General features: G+C 45.0%; 1 protein-coding gene across 2 annotated transcripts in view; it reads left to right on the forward strand.

Annotated features, from left to right (window-relative positions):
- The first annotated feature begins 619 nt into the window (after positions 1–619).
- The window catches only part of LOC6551677, a 48,233-nt gene continuing 24,527 nt past the window's right edge, over positions 620–24,325 (forward strand). The window contains exon 1 of one of the 2 annotated variants that reach the window (XM_026982101.1): positions 620–685. In XM_026982101.1, the coding sequence (XP_026837902.1) occupies positions 646–685 (40 nt within the window). In that variant the 5' untranslated portion in view covers positions 620–645. Of the gene's footprint in view, positions 686–3,932; positions 5,277–24,325 lie in introns of those variants that run through there. The other variant, XM_001978490.3, reaches the window with a different exon arrangement.

The raw sequence follows: 24,325 nt of genomic DNA on the forward strand, positions 1-24,325 counted from the left end.
CCAAGTGTGCTGGCCACGTTGATGATGGATCGCCGATTGAGCCGAGGAGCTCTCTGGGGCAATTTGTCGACACTTCTGCTGTTTGGGTGCCCTGATGTTTTCATGTTCCGATGTTCTGATGCTCTGGTGCTCTTCGGGTCCTCGGATGTTATGGTCTTCTTTTTGGTGGTGAGGATGGCAGCCGCAGGACCTCCAGCTGACATAATGATGCAGCAGTTGTGGCTGGCGGGCTTCTGCTGCAACTTCCAGTTGCAACTGCACTTTCGGAGTGCACTCTAAATCTCAAGCCTCGCTTCCTCTGCGTTTACGTTTTTTTTATATTTTTTTTTATTTTTGTCTTGCCTTACTTTCCCTCCTCGCATATGTCACATGCAATTTAAGAGAGAAAAAAATCCCCCCCTGTCTACCGAAGTCGCCACCCCCTTGTAATTGTCGGCAATTCTGCAATTTTCGTTATTGTTAATGGCGGTTTTTGTGTGTTTTTTTCTCAGTTTTCGTTTTGGTTTTTGTTTTAATTTCCAGATTTTGGTTTTGCCTTTGCCAAGAAATAACAAAAATGGAAGCGAAAATCTCACATCTCGCCGACAATGGATCGGTTCGGTTCGGATCGGATCGCATCGGATCGGTTAGAGCAGGCGTCCATCGATGGCTGACGGAGCCGGGCCTCCATCTGCATATATTAAAGGTAAGAATATGCACTGAAAGAATCGTTCATTAAACATATTTATCCAAAGTATATGCGTTCCACAACATCGCTATTATATAAACCATTCATGTTGGTATACAGAAATGCAGATTTTTAGCATAAAGTAATTTGCCTCCGAGAGTTTTTTACTCAATCCAATCATTTTTCTCAGTGCGTGCATATGTTATGTATGTGTAACCCCGATGATTGCGTACGATGCAATTGCGAAGGTTCCTCTCAAGTCGCGAATAGCAAGTCTGACAAATTCGCACTCGCCTTTCGGATTCGCGGGTAATTGCGCGACTCTCCAACCCTCCCTTCTCTTCTCCTCTCTTCCCTTCACCAACATCTCGATCCCTTTGATCTCGCCGAATCGGAATTGGAATCGGAATCTCATCCGCATAACTGCTATGCATGGGACAGAGGAAGCCGCCCCCACAAGGTTTTACCTTTGGCGGCCATACATACTCGTACATAGATGCCGAATGAGGTCAGTCGAGATATCGGGTGAAAACTAATAACTACAATCTGGGAAAACAGTCTAAGCAAAAGCGTTATGCAAAAGTTCAAAATAGGAGGAAGCCACAAATATAATATTGTGATATGATATTATTTTATTTTATTATATTATATTCTATTATATTATATTATATTACAATACATTATATTATAATTATCAGAAATGAAATTTAAATTCCGTTTCCTATTGAAAACCCAATTGGCCAAATATAAATATCTCCAAATTATAGTTTCTTCTAACAAACAAACTAAGAACTCCATTTACATCCCATTTCATTCCGCCGAGCGACTATTCCATGTGAGCGGTTACCGTTCGACTGATAAGAGTTATGGCGATACCCGGCGACCCCTATTCCGGCGACCCCCTCCCCCTGGACCACCCACTAGCCCTCACCTTGGAACTTCGTGGCACACATTGTTAGACCCCCAACCCCCTCCAACCCATTTCTTGCCCACCTCGGGGTGGCTCTCTCTTACCCAGCGAAATCTCTCTGTTCGAGTCGCTCTCTCCCCTACCCTCTATCCCTCTCTCGCTTGCTCTCAGCTACCTGTGTGCAGTCGGTTAGAGAGAGCGCGGCAGGTGGGCGGTGGGGGGATGGGGGTAGGATGGGTTATGGCCAGGGGGGGGGGGGGGAGTGTCAAACAAATGTGCGAGAGCCAATCGATGACGAACGCGCGTGTGCGACGCCACATATGTGTACGAAAATGCGTGCGAGTGTGTACGTTTGAATGCATGTTGGTGTGTGTGTGTGTGTGAGTGTGAGTGTATGAGGCCAGAGCGCGAATATGTATGCTACATGTATAGCAGATAGAAAAACTAGGAGATCTTCGTGGACCTAATGAGGGATCAACTTTTTTAGCACCAACAGAAAAGTCTCTCTTCACAGCGAGTTTTTTTTTAATATTCTGTTATCATTAATAACAACTGTTAACTTGAATTCGAAAGCAATTGATCTTTTAAAAGGTTAATTAGCTTAATAACATTAGCTCATTGGATATAAGATATGAATAAAAATATATAAGATATAAGATAGATAAGATATGCAAGCATACAACGTATGTTAGAATAGGCGAAGTAAAGGGGGGAAAAAGTTTAAGGGGAAACTCGGACCTGACATCCCCATTCCCTATTGTTGCCCCCCACCCCCCACATCCTACACCCGCAACCCACAAAACGAAAAACAACAAAAACAATTCGCACACTCACACGTATACAAAAACTACACATACGCACAAAGACTCGCACGCACACTGGCGCACAATTGGAGCTCTCATATGTGAGAGTGCGCTGATTCTCATATCAAAGAGCCTGACATTAATGGCAGCAGCGACGTCGGCTGCGGCAGCGGCAGCGACGCCGGCAGAGAGCGTCCAGTTTTTTGTTTTCTTTGATTCTTTTTTGCGCATATGGGTGAGGGGGAAGGGGATGGGCTCGGCGGTCCAGTGGGCAACATGTTTGATGTTGCGGTTGAAGGGGTGTGAGGATGGTGCCACATAAAAGGGGGGAAGATCGTTCATTCAGGGATGCAGCTAAGCCGAAGGTTGTCACTAGAAAATAAACCCCCACCACCCCCCAGCCGCCGTGACCTTTGAGGATCTCCGAGAGCTTACAACATGTTGCAAGTTGCAAGCTCGTCGGCTCATCTGTTGGCTCATGCGATAAGTGCCAAGCTGCTAACGGGCTCCATCAGACGCCTTTCGGCAGCCGAGCGAGTAGGTTGCGCTCCAAAAAGCGGTATGAATCAGTGGTTCTAAGCACTCACTCTGAATTGAAACAATTTAAATATGCATTTAATATGCATATACCATATTTAAATATGGTATATTTTAATAAAAACAGCAGTTATATTCTGACAAACTTGGCTTTAAATTAAAAAAAATCATTGATAAAGAAAATTCTTTAATATAAGATAAGATAACATTTTAGTTTAGACTTATTTCGAGTTCTAATCTATATTTCAAACCAGAGCTATCCTTTATATAAGCAATCAGTTGTCTAACTTTTGGTGAAAACTTAATTTTTTTCAAGTTCACTATTCAACTTTTCTTAGGCTTTTCTACGAGGTACCAAAAGAATCACATTTTCGCTGCGTCCTTGGCGCGATTCGTCACCTACGTGACCCTCTAGCGAGTTGTGTTCGTCACCTACGTGATCCTCTGCCGAGTTGTGTTCGTCACCTACGTGATCCTCTAACGAGCTCTGTTCATTGTTTTGATTTTTAGCGCGAAAGGTGCGCGCGCGCCCTAAACTCTTGTGGACTTGTGGTCATATGCCGTTGTCCTTGTTTATGTCCTGCCGGCGAGAGGGTTGCAAATGCTGGCTTTCGCAGCGAAAGCCAAATATATCTGTATGTAAATCAGAGTCCTCGCCCGTCGATTGACCAGAGTGACCAGTTTGAACGGCAAAACGGCACCACCCCTTCGCTATTCTTGCACGTGTTGTCTCGCTCTCGCGCGCTAACGGGTGTCGTATGTCCACCCCCACATACGCACACACACACTCATATATACGCACACAAACAGGACCGTACACTCGCACACATGACCGGCGGCAAATAAACAAACGCCCGGTTGCCACCCAACAACAACCCACCACCGCCGCACCACCCAAAAACACCGTTAGGAAAGGGCTGCGTTGGCGTCGGCGTTGCGTCGGCGTTGACGTCGACCGAAAATCAAATTGCCAGATTGGCATTAAAGTGCAAAAGCCTGAAATAAAATTGAATTATCTGCAGTCGCTCGCAGGACATCGTCGCGTTCGGACATGTTCGCCTAAGAAGCTCGCGTCTGGAGTTGGCACTCTCTTCTCAACACACACACACAAACACACACGCACACGGTACACGGTACACAAACCACACACTCTCTCTCCCTCTCTCGCTGAGCTGTGACGCTCTCTTCTTCCGGCGCTCGCAAGCTTTCGTCTTGCTTGCAACGCGTTCGCTCGTGTTCGTTCGCGCTCGCCAGTGTGGGCTGTGCGGCGTGCTTGAGCGTGTGCCTGTCTGTGTGTGCTTTGTCGCACTCTGGTTGTTGTTGCCCGCTGGACAAAAGCTGCCGCGCTGCTGCAGCGAAGTCGCCGAGAGCAGAGGCAGCGAAGACGCGCTCGCCGCTAAAACGTCGCAAGTAGTCGCGTACTTCCGCCGTTACCGTTAGCACCACACACAAAACGGAGCTGCTAACCGCTATACTGCATTACGCCGCCAAAACATACTAAAAACAAAAAAAAAAAACAAAAATAAAACACCGCTTTTTGTCGATTTACCGTTAGCCGTCGCGGTCATCCAAAATATAACTAACTTGGAAACAAAAACAAATCATAATACAAATTAAAAACCAAAATATATTTTGGTATATACTTAAAAAAAAAGGAAGAAAAATCAAAAGTATACCTATACACACTTTGTGCAATTTTTTTCAAGTGTCTCCGGCGTGTGTTATCAACAAAAAATACAAAATCCAATTGGTTAAACATACAGCCTGCGAAAACCCAATTGGTTTTCCCCTCTTTTCTATACAAATGAAACCGCGTGCGTTTGTGACAACAACAACAACAACAAAACTGCCAAACAAACAAAAAAGCCTTTAAGGAAGCAAATAAAAGAGTCCCCGTGCTTAAGGTTCCTATACTACAATTCAAATCACAGATCACAAGAGTCATAAAAGAAATACAAACCAAGTGACAAGTGTACCGAAGAATAGTTACTTTTTTTTTGGAAAATGGCAGCCCTAGAGAAGCCCCCAAAAACCAAGCTGAAGCTGTCTGATTAGGAAACTAAAAGCTAGAGATTCCAATTGGTGAATGTGTGATTGTGATTTTTTTTTAAACCAAAAACGAGGTTCGTGCAATATAAATAAAAAAAGGAGAGTAGGCCCAGGAAGAAAGGAAACAATAACTTGAAAAACTTTGTAAACGTAGGCCAATTGGAAGTTGGCATCCCAGTTGGAATTGGGAGATCGGCAGGACATTGCCCTTCGCTGGGTTTGTGTGCCTGTGTCTGCGAAGTTTTGAAACACCTTCGGAAACTGGAAACAAAAATGAGAATTAAAATGCCCGCGGTTCGAATTGCACAAGGTAAGTGGGATTGCGATAGCCTTCAGTTTGGGGCAAAACTTTTCCAGCTGCGATATCCCAATTGGGCTTTTTTTTATTTTCTGGCATAGCGCAAACAGCTGATGGAAGTTTTTGGCAAGTGCTGATGCAATTTTTATGGCCTAAAGAACTTGGAAATGGATTATTTTTAGGGCGGCCTTCGAATTCATATATGTATTTCATTCATTCTTCTTAAGATGTCTTTCAAAGATCTCTTGCTTTTCGATTTGTAGTTCAGAACCGAAACTTAGATGCGAGTTTTTGTGGTTCAAGTAAGATCTTCAGTTGGGTAAAGTTTATTAAGCAACATAGTTTTAACATAAAGCTAGTACAAGAGTAAGCATTCCACATAGATATCCTTGAAATGGGTTGACATTTCCTTAGAAATGGAGGTCAACCCATCTATACCTTCCACTAGCCAGACAATGAAGATGTGTTAACCGTGTGACGTGTGCCGTGTGGTCAGGCCATATCAGTAGGCCATGTCACGCATCCGCCGTACACCCGCGCCCATTTTATTTGCCATATGGAAGTTCTCCTTTAGCTCGCTTTTTTTGTTTTTTGTTTTTGTTGCTTTTTGTATCTAGTCGAGTTATCGCTGCGATATCGCCATACCTAAATCAGAACTCGCCTAGGTGTGTTTTGCAATGATTTCTCAGATTTGAGGTTTGTTTTCGGTTATTGTCCGCTTTACTTGCCTGCAATCGCTAGTTGGAAAGATTTGCTTTATTTTCTATATTCCGCCTGGTCATTCCGTGCAATTTCCCTACGCTTTTGGTGCGATTTCTCGGACGTTGAGAAATCCGTGCGGAGACGGAAAACGGCTTAGTTCAAAGGGAAATCAGGGCCGTAAAGTCATAAAGCTTGTATGGCGGGGCCACATTCATATGGCTTGGCAATATCATTGTCATAATATGTGGATTGTCCCGAGCCATAAAGTCATAATTTTTTCGCTCGTTTTTGTTTTTGGACCTGGTTGGCCAGTTTTTTGCACAGATTTTCCATTTGCCGAGTGAGCAAGCAGTGTTATCAATCTTATCTAGATAGCGACACAGAGCGAGTGGACAGTGACGCACTTGACGCGGCCAGTTGCCCACTCCCCAGTTGTATAGGAGGCATACACCTTTAAATTTTCTTTGCTTTTGTTTTTTCTTGAAGAGCCCCTCTCGATCCCATCCCCATGTCGTCAAACAATTTTAATTGCTCGCAAAGTTGTTTGCTGTTCTGGGGTTTTTTTTTTTCTTTTTTCTCCTCGTTTTCGGTCTATTTGTCTTACAAATCAAAACCAACAAAGCGGGGTGGCTCTGCCGCCCTTCTTTTCCAGGTAATATATTGTGATAAGAGAAGGTCTAATTGCTGACGATCGGAGCTCGGACTTGTTTCCAGATGGAGAGCATCGGACTTGGAGTGGTAGTAACCATCCTTATCGATATCTGATGTCCCCAAAATTGCTGTTGTTTGGCCTTTTTCTTTTGTGCCCCTGCCCCTCCAATATCCATTCTATCATAATTAATTGCTACAATTTCAATTTCGATTCGTTTATTTTTTTTTTTAGCTTTTTCAACACCCCAACCATTACGGTTCCTCTTTTTTGCTTGTTGACATTTTTCGTGGCAGTGGGAATCTTTTTGATCTCCGCAAGCAACAACAACAACAATATGAGTTTTACAGCATTTCGTCATGCCGCCCATGGGCGGTGTTCGTCTTATCGGAAACATGGGTTAAAGGGGGTTGCGAGGCGGGACAATGGGCCTGATGAGTAATTTCCGAGAACAAGTCGCAATGTTCATGTACAACAAGTTATTGAGAGTGCCTAAAGTGGGTGGGAGCCGAAGAAGAAATACCGGAGGGGTGAAAAGTCGGGAGATTTTCAAAACTTGACAGTCTAATTGGAGTTGGTTTCTGGGCCATGCCAAAAGTGTATTTCCAATTCAATGCATGTAAATAAACTTAGGCAAGTAAAAGTAAAAGCATCGAACGCAAAAAATTAAACAAACTAATCAATGAATCGATGGCAATTACAATATTCGATTAAACAATACACTTTCAGCTGTCGGCCAGTTAATACCTGCATATTCTGCAGACCGTTGAGCTTGGGTGAACAAACATCCTGTTCGATTCAACATTCATAACATGTATGGTCAGCGGTAATCGAGCGGCACGCTTTTGGGTCTACCGATTGCACCTGCCCACGTGCCCACACTTAACCCGCTGTTAACCCTTAACCCCTCGTTGACTGACCGACCGGGGGCTTGATAATTTACATTTCATCGATGGGTGGACATCTCACGGTCGTCCTGGCGCCTGCTCTTGTTTTTCTTCGCTCATTTCATTTTGCCATACCATTTTTAGCTTTTGCCTTTTTTTTTTTTGTACCTGGGGTTTCTTTTAATTTGATTATCGACCAAACAGTGTCCATTAAATGAGCGACCGACCGACCAGGCGACCGCTGCCGCCTTTTTTGTTATCCTGCTCATGTTTGCCATGGCAACGTCCTCCTCGCGTTTTCAGCCGCTTGCAATTGTTATAACAAATAACAGAGGTGCCCCTGCCACTGATGCCCCCGCCCCGGAAACCGCCCACTCCCCGAGGGTCCTGCACCCGCAGTGTCAACGTGTCGTCATGTGGACGTCAAACTTTTGTCCAGCTGCGGCCAAACAGTTTTGGATGTTGGCTCCCAAAGGGGGCGGCATGGGTAGGGCAAAAATACCTCGGGCTGAATGCCAACTCTAGTATTAATGTATAATTAAACTGCTCACAGATATTAGAAGATATGCTGCACAATACTGGCCACAACCTTAAAGTTGCATCTGTAAAACAGAAGCCAACATATCAGACCATTCCTTCAGAAAAGGTTGTTGGTATTTTTATTTTCTAATTCCAATCTTGCTAATCGCTTGTTAATTGATTTAGGGTACGCATAAGGATTTAATCGATGTTTATTTATCATACACCGTTTCTTTTGGGTTATCCTTGGGAGGCAAAGGCCTTCTTTTCTTTCGGTGTAGAAAACTGCTGCATTTGAATGCTGGCGGGGGGCAAGGACATGGCGGATATAAATTGAAACTGGCCCGTTCTGGGCTGCTCAGCGGGAGAGACGCCAGCGTCGCTCACATGGTCCAGACACTAGTGGCCCCTTCCCCATATGAAACGCCCACCGAAGCCCACTGGAAACCCGCTGAAAACCCCCCTGTGAAAACCCCTTTGTGAGCCCTTTTCCCTACTGCCACTGGCAGCATAATCAGCCACAACAGCGCTCAGCGAGTTACTTCCGCTGCGGCGAGTCTGAGAATCAGACGGCGACTGAAACTGGAAATGGAAACTCTGATCCGCAGGACTTGGTCCAAACTGTCTCGCTAGGTGCATCCGTTTTGGCCAGCGCTGCATGTACTGGCAAGTCCTGAGAGTCCTGTGTGTGTGTCCTCGCTGTCCTGGGAGTCCTGGGAGTCCTCCTCCCTTTCTCCCTCTTCCTGCATTCATATTTCACTGAATTGTTTTGCACCCGCCTTTGTTTTCCACTCGGTTTTTCGGCTTTTGTTCGGTTTTTGTTTGCCGACTTTTTTAATTTTTAAAGTTTTTCACTGGCACATAAAGCGCGCATAAAGTGAATAAGTGTGAATGCTTTGGTTATTATTCGCTGACTTTTAGTTACCAGTTTTGCATTTCAGTTTTGGCTTTTACACTTTACAATCGGGGCCATAAAGGTGTGAATAAAATTGAATAGGTAGGTGAAATTCTAGAAATACCATTGGCTTTTATTATTTACTAATTTGTTTCCACACCCACACTTCAACCTGCTAAGAGATTTTCGTTGAAGCGAAATAATAAAACAGCAAATATTGTAAAATAATGGCATTGCAGTGCAAATTGCAAGCTTTAATGCTCCCTAATTTACTTATAATTATTTTATTTGGCTAGCCAACTTGGCGTATACTTAGCCTCTACCAAGAGCAAACACCCGAAAAAAAACCCAAGAGCAACGGGGAATCCCAGAAAATGACTTAAAACAGAAGCTAACAAGTTAATGAATCTTTTACTCTTTTGCCTGCGTTTGTTTTGACGCGCATTTTCTTTGGAATTTTCCTCTATTTTTTGTGTGCCGGTTTTTCTTTTAATTTTTTTTTTTGTACGTTTTTTTTATGACGTCCCGCCCCGCACTTTGGCAAACTTTTCACTTTCAATGGCGAACGGAGGGTGGCTGGCTGGTGCGGCAGAACTTGGCACCTTTGTCATAGTTAAAGCGCCACCCTCCAATTTTCCCCCCTTTTTGTGTCTCTGCAAACACGCTTTCTTGTTCTCTCTTTTCTTTCGTTTGCTTGTTTTTTTTCCTTTTCTTTTATTTAACGCGTAGCCGGCGAGCAAAACAAACCGCAAAATGTTCGAAGGCGAACATCTGACTGTGAGTGATGATGGGGTGGAGTATCCTGCCACGCCCCCGCCGCCCACCGCCGCCCCTTTTCCTGCCTGCGCACGCGCTACAAATTTGCCTAGGCGCGAACGAAAATTTCAATGGGTTTTCCTTGGCTTGCTTTTTGTTTACTATTGCCATCTGCACATCTGCTCGCCCATCCCCTTGTAGCACGTGCCAAAAGCGAACCGGAAATGCGGAAGATCCCCCAGCTCAAGAAAAGCGGGTAAAAACCCAAAATTATTGCTGGTTACGAAAGAAGAAAATAAAAAATAATAATTATTTTGCATAAATTAGGCCAAGATCAAATAACTCAGCTGCGCAAAAGATGGGCGGTGTTTGCTCGACGAAGAGAAGCTGCAGCGTGATTAGTTTCGGGCCATGGCAGTCATTCATTAAGATCCACGGGCTTGGCAGCGCCTACGCAGTGTCAAAGAAACCCAAAGAAACCTAAAGAAATCCAAAGAAATCCAAAGAGATCCCAAGAAGCCTGAAGAGACCCAAAGAAATCTGAAGAAATCCAAAGAAACCCGAAGAAACCCAAAGACCACAGAGGAAGGAAGCGCGAAGAAGCCTCCAAAGCTCTATGTTGACGGTCTTTTGTCTTTTCCATCAGGCCCCCTCCTAAATAGGTTCGGCATGGGGTCTTAGTCTTGGTCTTCGTCGTTTCTTTGTTTTTAATTGAGCCAAGCAATTATTATTGTGCTGGCTCAGCGGCACTAGCTCATTCATTGATCCGTTTGCTCATTCATTGCGTTTATAAATAGCTCGGGCGACCAACGAGCAGATTGGAAATGCAAAGCCCACGCAATCCGTTGGATTGCCGGACCTCCGAAACCTCCGATCCGATCCGCTCCCCCGAGAAGTCGAACCCAGTCGGTGCACACACCCATCTATAAGTCGGGGTGGGTACAGTGCGTCCCGCAATTGCGCTTCTCCGTAAGGCTACAAAAGTTAAATATTTAGAAATTATTATAGGTCTATCATGCACTTATTGTTCTTTAAAGTTTGCATTGTTATTGAGTTTCTCATGAAATGTAGATTTGAATTTTACCTAATATTTAATTACCTCGCATCACTAGCATAGGTGAATCAATGTATAGCACACTGTAGCCACATATATTGGTAACAATTTTGGGATTTGGATTTGGGCTCTCGGATTTTGGATTCTACACCGTGGGCCATGTGGGTGTTTTGGCAGCGAATTCAATAAAAACTTCACAGCCAATGAGCTGGAGATAGAGATGGAGATGCTGGCTGGATTGCTGTTGTTTCTGGATGATTTTGGCATGTGACCAACTCCTCCTCGATGATTGCTGTCGTCTCCAGGTTGTGGGTGTGGGTGCGGCCAAAAAGGCTTGGACGAGTACGTGTACGTGTACCTCCAGATGGATGGATGGATGGATGAATCTTGGTCTTCTACCCTACCTCCCCACCTCTCTTATTTCGTGTTTCGCCCCGGCATAATTTAATTCAATGATTACCGATTTAAAACGAAACCAAGATGCGAATCCCAATCCAAAATCCGTATGTGCGTTGCCCCGGCACAAATAAATAAATCAATCAAAGGCCTCTGAACGCTAAGATTGAGGTCTCTGGAGGGATTTCAAAAGGGGACGGGGAGCGGCGGTGGGGGGCCTCACCTCAAATGCATGCGATGGTTCTTTGGGTCCACGGCACTCCCCATTTCCGTTTGCCAGCGATTTATATCAGCGCTTGGATGGATGCCCCAATCCCCAATCCCGTTTCCTCCCGTCATCTTTCTCTCCCTGAGCCCCACGCATCTTATCAGCATAATTATTATCATTAAGATGCCATTGTCACATTGCATTGCACACCTTAAAGTGGAGCTGGTTCCAGAGTCATCGAAGGGGATATGCAGCTGGGATGGCAGCGATGCGTTGGACGATGTTGGATGATATCCCTCCCCCGGGAATGGAAAAAATGGAAAGAACTTGTGAAGGAGGAGCCGTGGAGTATTGACTTTTTCCTGTGGGTGGAAGTGGGTTATGCGCAGATTTTCACATAAAATGCTCGCCTTATTTCTGGGCTTATTAAAGCTGTAGTTCTTCAAAGTAATATCATAATAATATAATATGAGTAATAATATAATAATATAATATATTTTCCCATTTCGCTTAGATTCTAAAATGCTTATTTAATTACTAATAAGCTTAATCTCATCGTGAGTCAAGAAAGTAAAATCTCTGAAGATCTTTTGACTTTCAACTTTTCCCTTCCTCATCGCCAAGTGCAGCTTCTTTGAGATGTACATAGTCATACATATCATATCATATAGTGGCTAACTGATTTTGCCCATTCGCATATACATATTTATGTATGTATGATAGCGTATTGGTTTTATTTTCCTTAGGCACGCGTGCGTTTTGCTGCGTTTCAATTGCCTCGTTTCTCGATTCTTGATTCGCTTGCTCGCCATTCGCTGTGGCTCCCACCTCTTCCCCAACTCTTTCCCAGCCCTCTTTGCAGGCCCCCATCTACCACTTCTCCACCTTTTTCCAGCCCACTCTCTATTGGTGTGCGTAAGTGGCTCTCTGCAGTCTCCAATCAACGGTTTCTACACGGCAAACAATGTTTAAGGCTTTTAAAAATTACATTTTAATAGATTTATTTTCAATATGGGATGAAATTATGTTCTTTAATTGGATCTTAACGAAATAAAAACAAATAAATATTTAAATTATAATGGATCATTATAAAATGATATGCATTTACCCTAAGTGCTATATTTGCTATGCTATATAACACAAGCACCATACTAAGTCTTGAATTGAAAGGGAAATCTTTGCATTAAACTTATAGCATTTGCTTGAAAGCAGTCATATTTTTTCTCTGTATATTCTCTCCTCGATCCCCAAAGACGCGCTCTGATCTTTACTATCCGTTCGCTTTGCTCTGCTTCGCTTTGCTGGCTTTTGCCTTTGTTGACGCCTCCCCTTTTTTATTTATTCATTCAGTTTCCAGTTACAATTCTGCTGATAACTTATTTACTCGGGGGCTTTGGGGCTTTGGCTTTGGCTTTTTTTTTGACCGTTTTCGTACCGGTTCGGGCCCGATTCGCCTTCGTGTCGATCGGTGGCGTCTTCGTTGGCGATCGGCTGTGTGAGCGAGCGAGTGAGAGAGAAGGAGAATATCGGTTGGGGAACAACAACCACAACAACAACAGGTTTCCAAGTACCTAACCCCTCTTAAATACCCTCGAACTGCCTTATCTGCAACTGTATTACGATATTTGTTATTGTCTTGACTGCAAAAAGCTGAAACTGCTTCACACCTGTCTGTTTGTCGATCGCCGCTGTCCCCCTCTCACGCTCTCCCCATCTCCCCGTCGCCCTGTCTCTTTCGCTCACGGTATAGCCCTCTCTCTCTCTATAGATCTGCCCACTCTTTCTCCATTTGGCGTGTGCGTCTGTGTCGTTGGACTTTTTGATTGGCCAGACCTTGATAAAGCCAACGTAAAATGGGAAAAACAAAATATAAAACTCGGGCCAAGCCCAGCGGTCTGTCGTCCTCTGTCCCGCTCACACCCACTTACTGCCCGATCGCCCCATCTCTTTCTGGGCTTGGCCACAGCATCGTCATCGTCTGCGATTTTCGATTGAGATTTTGCGATTTTGCTATTGCGACTGCGCAGCTTGCTCTGCTCTGCCCCGCTCCACACACACTGAAACACGCTCGAAAGTCAAAACGCCATTTTGGTATGCCCACAAAAAAATTCGTCTTACAACAAACAATATAGAGAACTACATCTTTAAGTTCCAGTCACAGCTTGAAGTCCCAAAACTCGATTGGCTGAGAAGTAAAGGGTTAAAGTGGTCGACTGGTCATGATCGAAATTCAAAGAAAATAAGCTTGTGTCTAAAAATCCCTCTGAACTTGCCTACTATATATTTAAATATACATATATGTACATATGAACAACAAGAAATTCATACTTTGCAACCTAAATTCCTTGTAATTGCTGTTAGAAAAAAGATCCTAGAGGCTTCAAAAAATATGAGTTGTGCTGACCTCGGGAAGTCGAAGGTTCCTAATTGAATTCCCAGTTGGACTTGGTGAATTGCTGCCAACTTAGCCGCCGGTTCTGGCCAGTTTCCAAGAGAGCTCGGGCCACAAAGTGCAAGGGCCTCTTCTTTCTGCGAAAATAGCACATGGGAAACTTCCTGCAGGACGCGAACACACATTTCTTTGTGTGCCTGTGTGTGCGTGCGTGTGCGTATGAGTGATGTGGCTGCATATGCATGTACATACATATGTGGAGGGAATTTATGCATCAGCAAACACACAGACAGTTATGACTACGGCTGCAGATACAGATTCAGATTCAGAGAAAGATGGAAAGCCAAGGGAAACGGAGGAGGGCAAATGATGGAGGTGGTGGATCCTTTTCGTCTCTTGGTCCTTTTACAGCCTCATTTGAAGGGAGGAGGCAGAGCAGCGCCATTGTTGGGCGCAAGTTGCGCATAATTGAAACATAAAACGCTTGGACACCAATTCACAAAAGGCCAAAAGCACCCAGCCCAACCCCCCCCCTTTTGCACCGCCCACTTTTGCATTGTGCGAGGCCAAAGAAAGGAGACAATTGTGTGTAAGAAAATGCAAGCAGAGGATCCAAACTCACTCCATTTACATTTACATATGCATTTATCCCAATGTGTGCATGTGCGTGTGTATGGGTGTGTGATTTATGGTGTTGTTGCTGTTGCTTTGAACGATTTGTTGTAAATTGAAGAGTGCCAAACCGCATATTTGAATATGGCAGCTGTGACTGGCTTAGAAGGCAAGCCCTGCTTGTGGGTTAAGTGAGGGCATGTGAGGGTTAAGGGAAAGAGCGGAGCGCAAATAGCTAATGGCTAACAAGAAATTCAAGAAATGGAAACAAGAAAGCTTTGCTGTTCAATAACTTTCAAGTAAATACCAAGAAGTATGGTATATGATATTGTACTGTTTCAAATCATTTTTGGTCAATAACATCCCAACTTCCTACCCAGGACCAGGGAATTGCCAAAGTGTAGCCCCTGGAAAACCAGAAGGATGTGTCAGCAGATTGGTGCGATTCACGGCGTACAGTGCTCTCTTGACCTCCAGTTTAACTGCCGAAAAAACGAAGCCGATGATGGCAGAATATTGAAAATGGAGGAGGTGAAGGCGGAAGTCGCAGGCAGCTGAAACAGAAACTGCAGCAGAAACAGAAGCAGAAGTAGGAGCAGGGCTAAGACCCACAGCAGAAGAACACATGTACAGCCAAAAAGACACTGAGAAATGCTGTGTTCTAACTTGAGGAGTATTTATGATTGCTAATAGAATGCAATACAGTGTTAGTACGTTCAGCTCGGTGAATAGCCAAGTCAATTGAGTACACAAAGCGTCAAAAGTATTTATTCAAATGAGCTCTGTTTCAAATGAAGCCCCAAAAATCCCAATTAAAAACGGGTCATTCATTTCTTGCTGTGCAGCGGATTCGGATTCGGATTCGCCGCTCCAGTCGAACGTTTTCGCTACTTTCATTTGTTCGCAATTTGTGTCCTGCCCTGCGGTGTCCTGCTCCTCCCGATTCCCCTTCCCCCCCTCGCAGCCACCATTCAGCTGCCAGTTGCGGTTAAGTTCTCCAAATTGCAGTCAGCAGTCTGGCCATAAACCCCCTTTTTTGGGTTGAAAGTCGGTGGGGTAACATGGACAGCAAATACATAACATCCTCGGCCGGGGGCCGCGGTGGAAGTCTGGTCCTGAGTCTCAGTCTCGGATCCTGGATCCTGGATCCAGGATACTGGAGACTGTCCAATAAGTGGCAAAAACGACGCGTGCTATCTAGTCATCTGCAGATGGAGTTGGGCGTTCGATGGGCGAGCTGTTTTCAGAATGGGCATGGGAATGGAAATGGAGTTCTGCAGTCCGGAGTCGATGTCTCTCCGCCAGACAACGTCCAAGGTCCACTTTTGTGTGGATATAAGTTTGGGTAGCAAAGAGGAGACTCGACTCGACTCGACTCCAACACGAATCACTCAGCCGCAGCGCATAAAGTTCAAGTTGGGCGATTCCCGGAGAACCGTTGCCAGGCAGCAAGGAATGAGAACGTACAAGGATGGGGATATGGAGCTGTGTCCTACGTAGCTGGATACCAAAAACCTCCTAGCCGGCAAATAAAATCAACAAAATTCAAGTTTTTATTGTTGCCCTGGGGAGGAAGGATTCGAAGGACTCGCCTGCAGTTCCAAGCCAGCACATATGTATCTGTATCCGTTTAGGGGAGTGGAGGAGCAGAGGCTGCGAATATATATGTATGTATATGCATCTGGAACGTGTACTATCAACGTCATCGGCCACATTTGGACGGCGTCTGTCCCTGACGGGTTTCTTGGTTTCACCAGCAGCAGTTGCAGAACCACCGACACCGACCCACCCTGGATCATGGCAAACCGTCCCGAACCACCGACTCTGCCTCATCTTCATCGGCATTGCACATCGTTTAAGTGTAGCATCCGGGTGTCCGAGTTCGACTTCAACTTCCACTTGTAGTTCGAGTCCGAACGAGAGGACCTGCGCTGCTCCAACCTACAAGCACACACCCAACCAACCAACCACCTACCGAAAGCAGCCCACTGAAAACCCCCCACAAGCAAACATAACCCGACATTGGGGCGCTATTGATTTTGGCCTGGGTTGTGTGCTGTCCACAAGGGATGCCGAATAACGCCCCCGGGGTTGGGACCCAAAAAAGCCGGGGACTAGTGGCGATTGAGTTTGAGTTTCAGATGGAATTGGAGCTGGAACTGGACGAATGGGCTTGAGCGGTCAGTGGGGATGTGTGTATATACGTGTATACATATATGCGTATGCGAGTCCGGTTTGGGACTCCGCCCATTCGGCAATTTCGGTAAAAGTAAGTCCATTTCTTGAGTGGCTTTGCAAGCGAAGAAATGTGCTCGGGGATTAGGTATTTATTGCTGCAAAAACGTTTTAAATATTACATTTGAGTCAGCATAAAGTAGATATGATATCGAAGGTGTCATCTTGAGTATTTGTATTTAACATAAATACAAAAAATACCAAGTTGGTAGAATCGATTACCATAATTACCCAGGGATGCAATATTCGTTTCGTTGGTACTCGCACTTTGCCAGATAGCAACCGCAATGCAACCTATAAATAAAGGCCTTCTCATCTCGTGCCCGTGGCATCGCCCGTGCCCTGAAGCCATTTAATTGCCGCCAGACGGAACTCCTGACCATTCGACCTGTGGCTGGCGGAGATTAGCTCCTTCCTCGCCTTCGCCATCGTCATCGCCATCGGCTAATAGCCAAGCCATAAAACAATACCAGAAGGCAAATCGAGGTGGGGATCGTGTAACCAGTAATGTAACTGAGACCCTAGACCACGGGCCACATTCGAGTGCATCTTACCTTATTTCTTCAATCCTCCAGAGAGCTACCAAGTTGCAATGTTGCAACTTGCAAGGGAGTTAAGGCAACTTTGACTTATTGCTGCGACAGATACAATTACAAACGATCGGCTGGCTATATGGCCTGGCCTGCGGGTCTTGCGGTCAATGAATGAATGGCTGGCTGGCTGGATGGCTGGCTGCATGAATGAATGAATGAATGGTCCACGCTCCACTCCCGAAAGCCATCCATATTCCAGGCCCAAGACTACAGACTTCAGACTTCAGACTTGAGGCTTCAGACCTCAGGGCCAAAGTTTTCTCACCTTTGTCTTTGCGATCGATCGGAAGCGATGGCAATCGCGATTTGTTATCACGGCTAACGATGGACTGCATAGAGCGAAAACAGATTGAGAAACCCTACATATATATACACCACTGTATATATCCATATCCGACTTGTAGGATCATCGAACTCTTTTTTTTTTGTATTTATTATTTTTTTTTTTTGCGGTGGAGATGCGGAATCTTCAGCTCTTGGCCATTGTCTCACCTGGAGTCTGGGGCTGAGCTTATTGCGGTTAACCGAAAGTTGTCTATAAATTATTAAAATTGTCTCATTATTCATATGGAATACAATAGATTTCATTTACGTTTCATTTTATTGCAACAAACAAACAAACAGCAGAGCGGCCAGAGCAACGAGAGCCGCAAGAACCGCAAAACCGGTCCCAGAGACTCAGAACTCTAAGGTGAACTAAAACTTAAGCCCAAGCCCAAACTCAAACCCAAACCCAAACCGAACCAAAGCAAACCAAAGCGATCTGAACCAGACCAGGTCCAATTGCCTTTGTTTTGCTGGGCTTGTTTTTGTTTTCTCTTTTGTTTTTGTTTTTATTTTTGTTTTTTAGGGGCCAACTGGGGGCTTGAGATCTTGGCCAGGCGGCCACTTCAGACCTGACACTGAATGCGTGGGAGAATCTTAATGACACACACCTGAGCTTTGGGCCCTCCAGCTGCCAAAGCCTTTCTCGCCCTGTGGTCCGAGTAAAAGTCTGCCCAGTTTTCAAATGCATAAAATGGGAGTTGCACATATTATAATATAAGGACACTTGACACAAATTACATTTCCTTATTTTCGGCCCTACTAATTCGGAAATTTCTGCCTCTCCTCTCCATTTGCAGGTGAGTTTCCCTCGAGGAGAATCTGCCCAGTTTCCCACCATTTTCGTGGATGTGGATGACATGGGGCTAAGTATTAGGTAAATGGGGTCCTTGGCCGCGGTCGCTGTGTCAGTTGTTTTGGCATTTCAATCAGATGAGCTCGAACATGGCCCCATTACATGGGCAGCGCGTGTAATCGTCTGGTCTGGACAAACTCACTCGGCTCTTGGTCTTTTGGCCCGGCTTGTTGCCTCTAATTATGTAAGTCCAAGCCCCAAAAGCCAAAAGCCAAAAGCCGGGACGACTCGTTAGCTTGTTGGGCCGGGTCGGTGTGTTTGAATCCCGATGACATCTCAATACTCGTACCATGGACGAATGGAGCAGCCATGTCAAAACCTCAGAGGGCGCATTGTCAATGTCCGAGGTGGATGTCAGGTAGTCTGTTCGTAGTTGTTCGTGTTCCTGATTCTGATTCTGATTCTGCTGCCTTCTGACTTTGCGTTTGCTTTCCCTGCTGCTGGGAACTTATCGGAATTTTCGTGCAGCGAAACGCAGGATTTTCCCGAACAACTCTGATGCATCGTCGCTTAATTAGCATCGGAAAAGTTGGGGCCAGTGGATGGGTTGGGTACTACACCTAATTAGTGGCCTTGACTGGCTGACTGACGGATGGATGGGTGTATGGATAGATGGATGGACTGCATACACAAATGAAGGAACTTGCAATGGCATTCGGCTTGCCTGAAAATTCTTCAACCAGCAAATTGAAAGTACACTTCTCCTCACATGCGCACAAAAGAAATTGTTTTAGTTTATTCAAAGTCCACAAATATCGTTATAAAATCTGCAGTTTTTATTTTTATTGATTTGATAGCTTATCAATACGTTTTCTTATCTCAGGAATATTTGTTGCTAATTTTTCACTGTGCATTTTATTTGTCAGCGGCTGACTTGCACCACATTCAAGCAGCTGGAAAACGCCGGGAAAAAGCAGTGAAACTCGGCGAAATGGGAGGGAGTTGCGGTAATGTTGCGTGCATGTCTTACACAATCCAAATCCCAGTGACGGCGTACGCAAATTTTCCAGCGACGAGTCGACGAGGGCGACTACTAAGTGAAACAAATCGCAGCTGCAACGCAGCTACCTGCATGCCACACACACGGAGCCGCCACCCACTGCACCACCCAACCTTCCCCAACTGCCCCCCAAAATTATTGGAAGGTGTCAATGCAGGGCGAGAAGCTGTCAGCCGACTGAATGGGGGCTGTCTGGGGTTAAGCTTGTGCGGCTGGCGGTTGCGGGTGTGGAGTGTGCAGAGTGGAGTTTCGCAAATGTGCAAAATATATACGAGTATGTGCCAAATTGTCGGTGAGCGTGTGCGTGTGTGTGTGTGTTCATGGGCCACAAAACACCAACACCAAATCCAAAGCCCCATAAATACACATAAATACACACGCTTCGATTCGGGCGGCTTATTGTTGGCCAGTAATTTATGCTGACTTGGCTTAAGTTTGGCTTAACATTTAATGCGTGTGTGGCTGGCGAATCCATATATAATTCAATTATTCATAGCTTGTCAATTAAGCTGTTAAGTTACTCAGTTGGCAAATAATAAAATTACTCAGTACTGTGGTGCATAGTGAAATATTTTAATCAGCTAATTTGCAGTCTCTAGACCGAGAAAATGGCTTTCTTAACCCCGATTTGCCGAAAGCATATGGGTGAAAATAAGTAAGGGCCAAATATACCCTAGTTAGTGTATCGATAACCACATCCCTTGACATCCCTAATCCAAGCCTCTTTCGGTGCACAATGGACCGTGGAACTTAACCCGCTCACCCTGCCACTTCAACCATTGTCCTTTGGCCGCTTTCAAAGCTCAAATCCGATTGATACCCGCGGCGAGGATGAGCCACAAACTCTTTGTCCTCTTCGTCCTGTGGGTGGGTTGTGTGTGTATGTGTGTGTGTCTATCTATCTGCGGCATGTCCAACTTGCGGCAAGTGCGTGTAAATGCAAATGTTGCCAATGCTCAGCCGAAAATTGGATTGACGGCGGGAAGGGGGCGGGAGAATGAGAGGAAACTGGGAACTGGCTGCTTGGAGCCCTCCTGCTCCTCCTCCTGATCCACCATCTCCTTCTCCTTGGACTTAGTTAAATGCGCTATGTTCGTCCAGACCGCAGACGTGTCCCTATTTGCTATCCCTGCCCCATTCAACTGCAAATCCTTAATACAAATTGCAAAAGTAACCACGACCAGAGGGCTCAGCTTTTGGTCTGTTCAACATTGGTTGATGTTTTGCTGTTGTAACTATTGCCTCTGCGGTTGACTCTCAAGTCGGTTGGTCGGTTGGTCGGTCGGTCGGGCATTCAATGAATTCAATTGCCGACGACCGCAGACGGCAAGAGTCGTCGCCGTTGGATGGACCTGGGCCCAACCAAATGGCACTGGGTAAAATAAAATAAAATGAAAAATAAAATACAACAGCGGAGACCCATGGCAGCATAGAGTGCACCGACAAAATCGAAACAACAAACTAAACTAACACGACGCCATCCCAGCCAAGCTGCACTTTCAATGTTACCCTGAGCAATCTGCCAGTTTATAGGGCACTGCGAGAAAATGTCACTGCCAACGTTTTGCGTAACTAATAACCGCGACTACTGTACCAATGTATCTTTACTAAAAACTGGACAGGCACTTTCAAATTTAAAGCCAGGACGAAACACAGACTATCACTTTTTCGATCTTTTGGTAGAAATCATTTTTGTGGAATTATAGTTATGATTTTTTTTCGAAAATGGTCAAGTTTTAGGATTTTTAGTTGTAAGTTCCACTTCATAGAAAACTAAGTCCAACAAGGTATGGCGTTCTGCATTTGGACAACATTAAACAAGTTGTGGATAAAATACTGATATTTTTACTACTAAAAATTACTAAAAAACAGACTGCTTCCTGCAGCTGACAATCTAACCTAACGATTCATATAAATTTTAAGATTAGTTGGTAAAAATAAGTTGTGGCCAAATTTTAACTTTTTTTATGACTTCTTTTTAAAAAATGTTAGTATTTTAATTTTAATTTTTAGCTGTGGCAATGACGCAGTATAGGAAATGAGGCTACGAATTTAACGAAGTATAGTATTACAAACTGTGAATTACCAAAGTTGTGGGTAAAATACTTATATTTATGAAACCAAAAATACGTATACTTTTTTTTTGTAAAAATGGGAAGAAATTTATGGTTTTTAGTTTTAATTTCGGCTTAAACAAAAGCAATTATTTAGTGCTGCAGACAACCCAAACAAACTCTCCACAACCAATTTAAGATGTTTTGTTTGACACATTTTTGCGTCTCTTATAAGGGACTTCTTATCATGAAATTTGAAAAAAAAATTTAAAAAATTTAATAAAAATTAAAAGCGCTACATTTGAATGCCAATCGATTAGAAAAGCAATGCCTAGCTGAACAGGGTATACAATTCAGAGGTCTGCCGTTTTTTCTACTTTTTTTGACTTGAAAGGGATTTTCGTTGGCCAACAATGGCAAATTTTTGACAGTGCCCTCGATCGCTACTACGTTTTTTTGTACAATGCAGTGCCGTCTTGCATTGCGTCACAGGCCGACAAGCGACGCACTGGGCGACTCTGTGATGCATCTGAATCTGTATCCAAATACGAATCCGAGTTGCATCTGCACTTGTGCCTAGGCACATGATGCAGTCTCTTAATCGTGCAACTCGAGACGTCACATTTTATTTTCGGCCACATTGATATGCAAGTGACGACAGCGGCAGCGATGGTAACGGCAATGGCAACAGCAACAGAAATGTTGCTGTGGCAGCGGCAACAGAAACAGCAACAGCAACAGCAACATCAACGTCGGCGGGTGGCAGCAGGTGCCCGAAGATATGCAGATGTACGAAAAGTATCTGCAACATGACTTTCAAACGTAATACAAACAGCTCATCCATATGAATGCCCTATGGCTGGCACCTAGGTCGCTCTGTCCGCTTGTCCGACAGTTTGTCCGTATGTCCGTCCGCTTGTCCGCTTGTCCGCCAGTTGTAAACCCCTTCGACAGTCGGTCGATCACGCGGAGCAGAGTGCGCATCGTTTCAAGTACGAGTATCTTTCAGTTACAAGGCTTTCGGCTCAAGTGTCGACTTCAACTTTCAACTTTGCATCCATGCGAATTTGAATTTATTTGAGTTGTTTATTTATTCCCTTTTCGGGTGTCTCAGCTCTGAACATTTTTATGATTTGTAGGTTAGACTGCTTAAGTCCGCAATAATCCGTTAGTGTGCCGCCAGATGCCAGTTGCAAGTTGCCAGTTGCCATTTGCCTGTTGCCTGTTGCCGACTGTCCGTTGTATGTTGCATACTCGCATAGCATGTTGCCTATGGCATGTTGCAGGTTGGTCGTGGGTCGCACGTCACTTGGGCCTTTGTTTGCTGCCGTTCGAATTGAAGGAATTGAAGGCTTCAAGTGCAGCTCTTTTGGCCAGAAGCTGCACAAACACTAAATGACGAGAGAGTGTGCCACATTTTCGATTCTCACGTTGGGTGACCTTCAGTCGGCGGTGGCCCCTCTTGCCACCCGACAGGTTCCCATGACACCTGCCCTGCCCTCACACTTTCGGCTGACATTCATCAATCAGCTCACAAAAAAAAAAAAAAAAAAAAATACTGGAGGAAAATAGAAAAACAGACACACTCTGGCTTCTTTTCATTCATGGGCACAATGGCCTGCGAGTTGTCAACGGCTCGTTGTTGCTGTTGCTGCCGCTGCTGCTGCTGCTGCTGCTGATGCCGCTGCTGCTGCTGATGCTGCTGGCTAGATGTTGCTCTTGGACTGGAGATGTTGCTGCTGGCCGAGTACCGAGTACCGTTGTCTCGCCGACTGTGGGAATCTGTTACCCTTTCTCTCAACGCGACTAAGCAAATACGAAATGGCTTTCTGCAACAACAATGAGCGACGACCAACCACAGAGCCACAAAGCTGACATCCAAACACTTTCCAGTATGCACACTGAACAAATGGTGTACATATACAATTTCTTTCCTATATAGAACCCACTCTGTGTGAAACACCACATATCTGCATATCTGGCTTATGTCGATTAATTAATGTTCCTATCTGCCTACTTACAACTTAACGTTAGCTCGTGTTAAGTAGTTTTCCAATTTCTTGCTCTGCATTTTGAATTACATTTTCGCTCAGTGTGCTCCAGCCTCCGCCGCTGCCGCCGTCGACGTCGCTGCCTGGACAGAGCGACCGTCAGGTGCATTTGAGTCGAGTTTGCCATTGTTTCAGGCGGCTTTTCGAGGCGCCCCCGCACACTGTCAATGCCTTTGGCCGTCCCAAAAGGGTGAGACCCCATCACCTGCCCACCGCCCACCGCCCACCCGTTGCCCTATTCTCCACCCACGGCGGAATCCGCTCGAGAAACGGAGGTAGCCCGTGAAGAAAAGCCACCAAACGAAACGAAAAGCATATGAAAAGAGAGGAAAAGCTGGTGGAAAAAAGTTTGAACGTGTTGTTCGGATTATCCGTGAGATAATTTCTTTTTCTCTTCGACTGGGTGCCCACCGAAAAATAAAAGACGGCGCAACAAAAAATAAAATAAAAAATAGCTGTCTTGTTCGCATTTGCTGCCTGTCAACGCCTCCCTTAGATCCCCCTGTATTATTCGCCCAGTGTATAAGTACACACATACTCGCATGCTTGTGTGTGTTTGTCATGTGCAGCCCATAGCCATTATTCCTAATTTCGCTTTAAATCAGATCTAGCTACATGCTCTCAACGAACTCTCCACCAACGCCGCCTGACATTCCCCAAAATCCCGATTGCCTGGCGCTTGCCACCAGCAACTTGCCGCCACTGCAGCAACTGGCAACTGGCAACTTGCAACTTGCAACTCGCAACCAGCGACTCGTCCCCAAAAGTTTCGGAAGGCAGCTCTTAGGGCCATTTCATTGTCCGTTGTCCATTGTCCGTTTCAATGCTGCTGTGCTGTGCTCTTGATGTTGCTGCTGCTGCTGCAGTTGCATCTGCTG

Source organism: Drosophila erecta, unplaced genomic scaffold, assembly GCF_003286155.1.
Source record: "Drosophila erecta strain 14021-0224.00,06,07 unplaced genomic scaffold, DereRS2 tig00000126-arrow-pilon, whole genome shotgun sequence".
In the NCBI taxonomy this organism is placed as follows: Eukaryota; Metazoa; Arthropoda; class Insecta; order Diptera; family Drosophilidae; genus Drosophila; species Drosophila erecta.